The 9,502-nt window shown below is 37.9% G+C and overlaps 2 protein-coding genes across 4 annotated transcripts; one reads left to right on the top strand and one right to left on the bottom strand.

Annotated features, from left to right (window-relative positions):
• The first annotated feature begins 204 nt into the window (after positions 1 to 204).
• LOC112093445 (probable beta-D-xylosidase 7) lies at positions 205 to 5,665 on the top strand. Its single transcript, XM_024171865.1, is given in 9 exon segments — positions 205 to 395; positions 398 to 489; positions 491 to 655; positions 1,293 to 1,589; positions 2,114 to 2,283; positions 2,408 to 2,505; positions 3,160 to 3,581; positions 3,783 to 4,125; positions 4,843 to 5,665. Coding segments are annotated over 9 exon segments (2,328 nt in total). The 5' UTR covers positions 205 to 244; the 3' UTR covers positions 5,433 to 5,665.
• A 350-nt stretch (positions 5,666 to 6,015) lies between these two features.
• Positions 6,016 to 8,801, bottom strand: LOC21404402 (metallophosphoesterase 1). Of its 3 annotated transcripts, none has more exons than XM_024171894.1 (5): positions 8,262 to 8,801; positions 7,625 to 8,157; positions 7,437 to 7,523; positions 6,755 to 6,899; positions 6,016 to 6,303 (listed from the first exon to the last, which is right to left on the bottom strand). In XM_024171894.1, exons 1-5 carry the CDS (start codon positions 8,517 to 8,519, stop codon positions 6,229 to 6,231), a joined length of 1,098 nt encoding a protein of 365 aa, XP_024027662.1. In that variant the 5' UTR covers positions 8,520 to 8,801; the 3' UTR covers positions 6,016 to 6,228. The 3 variants fall into 3 exon arrangements, with proteins under 3 accessions (XP_024027662.1, XP_024027663.1, XP_010105892.1); XM_024171895.1 differs by having other exon boundaries at positions 6,016 to 6,284; XM_010107590.2 differs by lacking the exon at positions 6,016 to 6,303 and having other exon boundaries at positions 6,333 to 6,899.
• Positions 8,802 to 9,502: the final 701 nt, after the last annotated feature.

Genomic DNA, 9,502 nt, shown 5'->3' with positions numbered 1-9,502 from the left:
TTAGTACCCAAGTAATATTTTTTCTTAAGAAAAAGGTAAACTTATTCTTAAAGAGTATTAATCAAATTCTTGGACTCTAAAATAAATTCAGCAATTTTCTCAAACAAGAATTGGCATTTTTTTTTCGGGAAAAAAAAATACAGGGGCATTATTGTCAAAAATACAGACATTGATGCAACATATAATGGTAGTCTCGGTAACCTTTTTTGGATAGAAGAAGTTCATTCATCCTCCATCTGGAGAAATGAAGCTCCGCAGTCTCACTCCCACCAACTTTCCGACAATATTCTTCCTCCTAACAATCCTTCTCTTTATCCCAAGCGGCGAGTCAACTCAGCCTCCGTTCGGCTGCGACTCGTCGAACCCGTCGACCAAATCGTTCCCCTTCTGCAAAAAGGAGGCAACAGAGTGAAGGACCTGGTGTCTCGGCTGACATTGGAGGAAAAGATCTCGCAGCTCGTTAACACTGCCCCTGCGATTCCCCGCCTCTGGCATTCCCGCTTACGAGTGGTGGTCCGAAGCCTTGCACGGCGTCGCCGACGCCGGCTACGGAGTCCACTTCGTAAACGGACCCATTTCATCCGCTACCAGCTTCCCTCAGGTCATCCTCACCGCCGCCTCCTTCGACGTCCGCCTCTGGTATCGCATTGGCCAGGTCAGTTTAGTTATGCCACCTAGTCACTGAAACTCAACTCGCTAACAGTGTTTAAACTTGTTTATTTATGTACAGCTTTACGTTTTGTATTTATTGAGGTAAGAAACAGTTCAGGGATGCCCAGCACGCATCAGGCCCACGTATGAAAAAACAGCCCAGATCTATCATTGATTCATTGGTTAATTTCCCGTGACTTGTCTGTTTGGATCGGTTAAATTTTTTTTTTTTTTTTAATTCGAATAAAGTCTGAAAAAAATTATTTAAGTTATGATTTTTTTAAACCAATCTAACGCCAAATCATGTGTATCCAAACACTGTTTTATAAATAGTTTGTTTCAAATCGTAGAATTAAAATCAATAAGTGGACATTTAATTCATGATTTATAATTATTTTCAGTGTATTTAAAAAAAAAAATACCGTAGAGAATTACGAACTATGATTCGAATTATGATACGAATTCTCCGTCCAAGCACACTCTCTTTCGCTCGTGTATTTTACACGTCACACAAACATAATAGCCGTTGATTAACAGGCCTAATTGTTTGATACTAGCGGTACTACTTTAATTGCCATTAGTACTGATATTTAGCATTTTTTTTGTTGCGTCAATATGTTTATTCTTGTTTATGGTTTTAGGTGATTGGAACTGAAGCAAGAGCAGTGTACAATGCTGGAGAGACGAAGGGAATGACATTTTGGGCTCCAAATATTAACATATTTAGGGATCCGAGATGGGGGAGAGGACAGGAGACGCCAGGGGAGGATCCCGTGGTGACCGGGAAGTACGCGGTGGCCTATGTAAGAGGTGTTCAAGGGCACTCCTTTGAGGGATCAGGTGGTGGTCATCTTTTGGCTTCCGCTTGTTGCAAGCATTTTACTGCTTATGATTTGGACAATTGGAAGGGCATTAATAGGTTCAAGTTTGATGCTCATGTGAGTATATCTACTTAAATACATTCTTTCGCTTTCCGTTTGCCTCAATTGGCTACAACTTTTTCTTGGATACTTGTCTTTCTATATGATCATTTGAAACCAATTAGTTCAAAGATTCCTCAAGTGCCAGATTTTGTATTTTGCTAGGGTAAGAATTACACTGACGGATGCACTTTATTGCTACTTGTTTATAGGTCTAATATTGCCGTGATATAAGGTATCCCAATTTCTTCTAGGCTTTAAAGGTGTCTTCTTCTTTTTTTTTTTTTTTAAAGTAGAATGGTCTCTTTGATATTTTACGTGATTCATGTAGTTTCTTACGGTCATCCAAGACAGTTTTAAATAATAAGAGACAAAGGATAAAGAGCGGACCAATGGCTATGTTTTGTTAAGACCTTGATTTTGCGCTTGTTTCAAATAATTATTTTTCAAATTTTCCTTATTATCCGGTTTGAACATGAAAACAGTCTTTGCATATGTCGTTTTCGTTTCATTATTATGACATTTTGAGCTGTTAATTTAAGGTGACGCAACAAGACCTAGCAGACACGTACCAGCCACCGTTCCAGAGTTGCATACAACAAGGGAAAGCCAGCGGCATAATGTGTGCTTACAATCGAGTCAATGGGGTCCCCAATTGCGCTGATTTCAACCTCTTATCCAAAACTGCCAGAGGAAAGTGGGGCTTCCATGGGTAAACTATATATATATTTATTATTCCCTTTTGAAAAATGATATGGATAGCTAGAACTTCTTTTTCATGCCAAAATTAAATAAATAGCCGAATGGCGAAGCTTCTCACTTTAACTCAATATCAGGTATATCACCTCGGATTGCGACGCCGTTTCCATTATCTACGACGCCCAAGGATTTGCCAAGTCACCCGAAGATGCTGTCGCCGACGTTCTAAAAGCCGGTATTGTGGGACCATTCTATATGTGTTTTATCTTTTTTTTTTCAATTTTTTTTTATCTCGCCTTGAAAATAGAACTCCACACACGTTTTATTATTATTATTTTCCTTAAGATTAAGAGCAAATTTTGCTTTTTCTTGTTAAAACGCAATAGAAGCAAAACAACACACAATTTTGTTTAAGAAATAGAAGACAAAAAACACATATATTAGATTGATTTGTACTTGGATGACTGGCTCTCCTGAGCTTCTTCGCTCGAAAGTCGAGATTATGACCATGACACTCCCTCATCCACGCCTGGCTTAATGGCCCCACTAAAGATGGACTTTTTTTGTCCAAATTCGCTCAAAAAGAACTCACTATCATCCACCGACACATCCGTACTTCTTAGGCGTGCTCCAGTTTTCTTTTTGTTTGGCAGTTCGACTGATCGACTTGGACAAAAAAGATATATATAAATTTTAGTAAAAGAAATTAGTGAAACTGCAAGAGATATTAGCTTAAGTGAAATCCTTAAAACATGTTCTACCAAAAAAAAAAAAAAAAAAAAACCCCCCTTAATCAATTATCAATTACGTGAATCTAAGACCCAAGTTAAAATCTAGTTGAACGCTCACTCATTTGTTACTAATTTTTTTTCCTGTAATTAATTATCAGGAATGGACGTCAATTGTGGGTCCTACTTGCAAAACTACACCAAAAAAGCAGTGCAGGAGAGGAAACTACCCGTCGCCCAAATAGACCGAGCCCTCCACAACCTCTTCGCCGTCAGGATGAGATTGGGCCTTCTCGACGGCAACCCAACTAAGAACCGATTCGGCAATATAGGCCCAAACCAAGTCTGCTCACTAGAGCACCAAGCTCTCGCCCTTGAAGCAGCTCGAAACGGCATCGTCTTGCTGAAAAACTCCGCCAAACTCCTCCCACTCCCAAAGTCCAAGTCCATTTCACTCGCCGTCATAGGCCCAAATGCCAACTCCCCCAAGACGCTCCAAGGGAACTACTTCGGCCCACCGTGCAAGCGCGTTACGCCGTTACAGGCTCTCAACGGCTACGTCAAGAACGCCGTTTACCACCTGGTGAAAATTACACTACATGACGTGCTTATAAAGATGGAATTAAAATATAGCAACTCATCTTAAGAACAAAAAAGAATAATAATAATAATAATACATACTAATTATCTTATAACTATTTCACGTTTTATACCACAAAATTACGTAATAACTATTAATTATAATAATTCTAATTTATATTATATTTTTCTTACCATTCACCAGGGGTGCAATGCGGTGAATTGCACGTCGGCTGAGATTGACAAGGCGGTGAAGATAGCGAAGGGTGTGGATTACGTGGTGATGGTGATGGGATTGGATCTGTCGCAGGAGAGAGAGGATCACGATCGAGACCACCTGGCGCTCCCTGGTAAGCAGCAGCAGCTGATTACAGCCGTTGCCAGAGCTGCAAAGAGACCGGCTGTTCTGGTGTTGCTCTCTGGGGGTCCGGTTGATGTGTCGTTTGCAAAGTATGATCGCCACGTGGGGAGCATCTTGTGGGCTGGGTACCCGGGGGAAGCTGGAGGACTTGCTCTTGCTGAAATTATCTTCGGTGATCATAACCCAGGTCAGCTAATAAAAACTTTAAAAATTATATTCGGTAGATAAACAAGGTTTACAATTATAAGCAATAATTATAGTACACGTGAATTTTTGTTTAACCAGTGGTAAATACCATTCTGCCCTAAAGAAAAAAGTAAATACCATTTGTAATTTTTTTAACGTCACAAATTTTAAGTGTATAACCCTTTATTCCATTCAAATATGTGAAGTTTTGTTTTAACCAATTATTAGTATCGCCACTAATGAGAAAGCCAAAAGAAAATTTTCGTGCCCATGATATAAATATTATTAAATATATATATTATTTACTTAGGATTTTAAATTCTAAATATGAGTACAATTAAAATTTAGAATATAATTGAAATTTAGAAAAAAAAACTATACAGATATTGCATTTGGAAAATTTTAGGGAGCAAATTAAGTAAAAGATTGTAAAAACTTTTTCATTGAAGTAAGGTGCAAGAAGCCGGAGATTCAAAGGCACCCCTATCCCCGTCATTTTTTAAGCAGTAAAAAATTATTATGTTGATGATTTATCTTATATGAATGTCTGATTTAAAAACAAAAAGAATAATTGAATTTTCAACCAATAAAAAATAATTGTGTAAATGTGGTTCATATAATAATCAACTAAATATCTCTTTAAAATGTTAAAACTTGCACGCTTGCATAGTTGCATGCTGTAATGCAGAACAAGATAAATTATCTTTTGGTTACGCAGGGGGGAGATTGCCAGTGACTTGGTATCCACGAGATTTCATAAAAGTACCAATGACAGACATGAGGATGAGGCCTGAACCATCATCAGGCTATCCCGGGCGTACTTATCGGTTCTACAAAGGACCCAAGGTTTTTGAATTCGGTTATGGTCTCAGTTACTCCACTTATTCTTACAAATTATTTTCCGACACTCGAAACAAGCTGTATTTGAACCTATCATCAACTGGTCACACGGCTAAGTCTTCAGACTCTGCGCGCTACCACTTGGTTTCGGAGTTTCGTAAAGAATTCTGTCAAAGCAAGTCGTTTTCGGTTTCCGTCCATGTTAAGAATGAAGGTGAGATGGCTGGTAAGCACTCCGTCTTGCTTTTCATCCGGAGGAAGGAGTTCAAAAATGGAAGTCCGATAAAGCAGTTGGTTGAGTTTCAGAGTGTGGACATGAATGCTGGTGAAGTAACCAAAGTTGAGTTCACATTGAGCCCTTGTGAGCACTTCAGTGGCGCCAACGAGGATGGCTTGATGGTTTTAGAAGAAGGGTCTCATGTCTTGTTTGTGGGAGATGAGGAGTACCCTATTGATGTTGTATTTTGATTGCAGGTTTGACTCATTAATTACGGTCAACTTGCTATGAGAAATTGTGAGCTTAAAGAAGCCTACTTTTTTGCTTTCATTATCCTTGGTGTAATCTCAACTCTCAAGTACCCAAGTTTGAATAATTGGGTAGACTTGAAGGTTGGAAATCAAAAGTAAAATAATAGTTGCGTAAACATGAGCAATTTGAACGTTTTCTCTATAAACATGAGCTAAACTAAGATGATGCATGTGCCTACTATTTACGGGCTTCTAACTTCACTCCTCCCTCTAATTACGCAAAATTGCTTCCTCGAGGCTTTAAGGAAATCTATAAGAAGCCATTAACGTAAAGAAATATCAATAGCAGTTGAGCAATGTGGTTTGAAAGTAGAAACTGAATAAACTCTCCTCATTTTAATTTTTATTTTTCAAGAAAACTCTGCAATTTGATTTAGCAGATGCATCTTTTGACTAATAAATTAAACGCCAAGCAAGGAGACTATAAGTTGAGTTATAATTTGATCAACTCAGCGGTTACAAACCTTAAAAAAGATCTAGTACAATTCAATTCCAGCACGAAAGCATTGACTTTTAGTGCCTCCTAACAATGTGCACTAACCCCACAAGAAGTGCCAGGAGTGATTAGATTCATTCTTGCAAGGAAAGAAATAACACTATAATTGAGCCTCATGGACCCATAGCTTTCTGTGCTTTCGTCCTAGATTGCTTGAATTTGCTGCGCCTTGTTTTTTACTCCTCTCTGGTTTTAACTCTTTCAAGGTTTTCTCCATTCACCCATCTGAGTTTATCAGGTTCAAAATAGATTTGAGGTTGAAGCACTTATGCTTTCTTTTCGGCTGAAAGATTTACCTGTGAAAGCAGACATGTCCTTTGGTACCATTTAGCAAGCAATTAAGAAGTCTCTAGTCCTTTCTTTTATCTTTTCTTTAGAAAACAAAATAAAAAGGCGACTTTTCTTATTTCATCAAGATAAAACACTATCGAGTATCAAATTGCCAAGGATATAATCAAAATATTATCTTCTCTTATATACGCCTCTAAAACATTGGTGAGAATACACAAAAATTCTGGTGATGTTCTATGGAACAAAAAAGTTTCATGTTAAGGAACACTGTAATGCATTGGTGATCAAACAAAAAGTTTTCTAAAGCGCGTTATATTGTACATAGGGTGACAAAGAATTATTTCTATCACCGTCTTGAATGTATCAAATGATGCATCTTCACTAAAACAAAAGTTGAGGCTAATAGAATCAGAACTGAGATATAGGCTCCAAGAACCCGAGATTCCCTAGCAAGAGCGCAATAGATGATACTTACTGCTCTTTTGTTCCTCCTGAAAATGGCAACAATAAATCCAGGGTCATCTCTCGCATTCCATGTCATGGCCGGAACAGTCACTTCATAGGTCCTATCCGGATGAGTATAAGCAGAAAATTCATAACTGTGTGCAGTGAAAATAATTCTGCAACCAAAAGAAAGAAGCACAACCAATCAGCTTGCAGATTAAGTGACAACAATACAGGTCAGAGCGTGTATCATAAAAAGAGCATTGCAGTTTATGAACTCATTCAACATAGAAGTTTTTGCAAATACTGTGACCAGCTTATCTACTACTAGCTTTTTGTAAGGACAATGAAGGCCATATCATCACACCAGAACTTTTTTTTGCAATAACATACAACCAATTTATGAGGCGTTAGGTAATGAAAAAAATCGACTTGAACCGTTCAAATATAGTCTGCTAAAAGATTTCAACGGTTCAGGTATTTTGTTACCACCATCTACTGCCTGATGAAGCATTGGGGTGCGACATGATCAAACTATTGCAGGCATTTAGAGGGGATGCGTATTAATGATATAACAAAATCAATAATATCAGAAAAGGTAGCATAGCAAGAATAATCAGTATGAGAAACGAGTGGACAGTAAACAAATAGAAGGGTCAAGTTCATACAAGCAAATCAACTGTTGCAGGAACTCAAAAGCGTAATAGTCCTACCTTGGTTTAAGAGCTTGAAAGATGTATTCAGTAGCATTTGCCGGGAGATTTTGCATCAATGTGTACGGACCAGCACCAACAAATCCCCTAAGAACAAAAGTTCATCCCAACTTCATCAACATTCATCGAATGTATCAGAGAATACTTATCAAAGAACTTTACAAGAAAATCAAGAGAACTTCACCAACCTGCCATCAATCACATTCGATTCACCAACGAAGTTTGCAGGCGGTATTTGGCGCAATGGAAAATGAAGCAAAACGACCGGACCAGACCCAGAAGAAACGCCATTCTCTCTCCACCCAAACCCGCCAAAACTCTCTCCATTGCGATCGGCTTCACTTTCCGCACTCAAATCCGAACTTTCCCTCTCTATAACCTTCTCGACGCCGAACCTCAAGTCGTTGTTTCCGCAGAGCAGAGCCACGGCGTTGAGCGACACGAAGCTGACATTGCCGATCTCGAACGATCCACAACCCGTCGAGTCGAGCCCCGGGAATCTCCCGGCGATCCAATTGACCGATTTCGCGCTCAGCTCGCTGCACCGCCCGACGTCTCTGTCTCCCAAAACGACGTGGAGAGGAAGCCCTAGGAACGGACCGAGAACGCCATGGAATTGGTGGATCACCGATAGCCACTTCGATTTGGTTAATTCCGCGCCTCTCGCCGAGACATCTCCCAATACCACAAGCATATCGGGCTCCAAGCTCTGAAACGACTTCTACTTCAACCAAAATTCATCGCTCAAATTCAGCCTCTTGAACGAAGAAGAAGCAGATTGCAATCGAGAAACAAACAAGAACATAAGTGAGAAATTCGAATTACCCTAAAGAATTTGGAGGTGTAATAGTCTCTGAAAATGCGATTGAGATAACCGGAATCGGAACCCAAGAGGAGAAGATCGGCGACCATCATGACCTTGAGATCCTGAGGGTGATCTTCCATGGATTCCGATTCAGATTCGTCGATGTTGGAGGTGGTTGGTAATAGGGTGTCGCATAAGGGCGTTGAGACCCACTCCTCGTGAATGATTAGGGCGGAGACCAGGATCAGAGAAAACAGTGGCCACCACACAATGTCCATTGGTGGGATTCTGAGTATTGAGGGGCTGTGAATCTAGGGTTTGGGTGACGACGACGATGACGACAATGAAGTGGTGGTTTTGCCATTTTGACCGTTGACCTGCTCTGCCATAAATGTTTTGCTCTGCATCAAGAGAGAACCACGCAGGGAGTGAGCGCGGCTTACGTCCCGTATTCTTCCGTGCAGTAAATCAGATTCCGTCCGGTTCAGTATCCTTTCATAAAACTAAAAAATAAATAAATAAATAAAATTCCGTTCGGTTCTGCAGAGCTACCATGTGGATTTTCTTCTCTTTCTGCAGAGCTAAATTTGATGTTTAATTAGATTTATAAAAAAATAATAATTATTTTAAAAAAAATGGTCATTTATTTATTTTGAATTAATTAACATTCAGACAAGAAAATAGTCATTTTAAGGTTTTTTTTTCATTTTTTTCTATAATTATCCTTTAATATTATAATATAATTACAATATATTAGATAATAGTTATATCTTATAATATGTAACATAATATAATATATAATAAAAATATTATAATATAATATAATTATAGGTAAAGTTTTCAATCGGTATCAGATTGGGGCGGTACATGCATATTTTTTTTAAAAACATATAAATTTTCTCTTAAAATATATATATATTTCCTCTAAAAACATGTATATGAGTGTTTATACAAATTATAGGTGTCTCTTTACATTATACATATTTTAGGAGGAAATATATATATTTTAATAGTATAAATACATATTTTTAAAAGAAATATACATGTGTCGCTCCAATCCGGTACTAGATTCGAGACCATTCCTATAATTATAATAATATAATAATATAATAATATGATATAATACAATTTTATTTATAATATAGTTATGAATTATAATATATTTATTTAATATTCTATAATGATATGTAATATATTATAACATAATTATATATTATAATATAATATATAATAATATTATAATATATATAATATAATAGTA

Source organism: Morus notabilis, unplaced genomic scaffold (genome assembly GCF_000414095.1).
Source record: "Morus notabilis unplaced genomic scaffold, ASM41409v2 Scaffold206, whole genome shotgun sequence".
Taxonomy (NCBI): Eukaryota; Viridiplantae; Streptophyta; class Magnoliopsida; order Rosales; family Moraceae; genus Morus; species Morus notabilis.
This window is presented reverse-complemented; position numbering and strand designations above follow the sequence as displayed.

Coding starts and splice junctions, on each gene's coding strand:
- LOC21404402 (XM_010107590.2), bottom strand. CDS start 8,519: ATGGACATTGTGTGGTGGCCACTGTTTTCTCTGATCCTGGTCTCCGCC. Junction 8,158..8,261: donor ACACCTCCAAATTCTTTAGG/GTAATTCGAATT, acceptor TGGTTGAAGTAG/AAGTCGTTTCAGAGCTTGGA. Junction 7,524..7,624: donor TCGAATGTGATTGATGGCAG/GTTGGTGAAGTT, acceptor TTTTGTTCTTAG/GGGATTTGTTGGTGCTGGTC.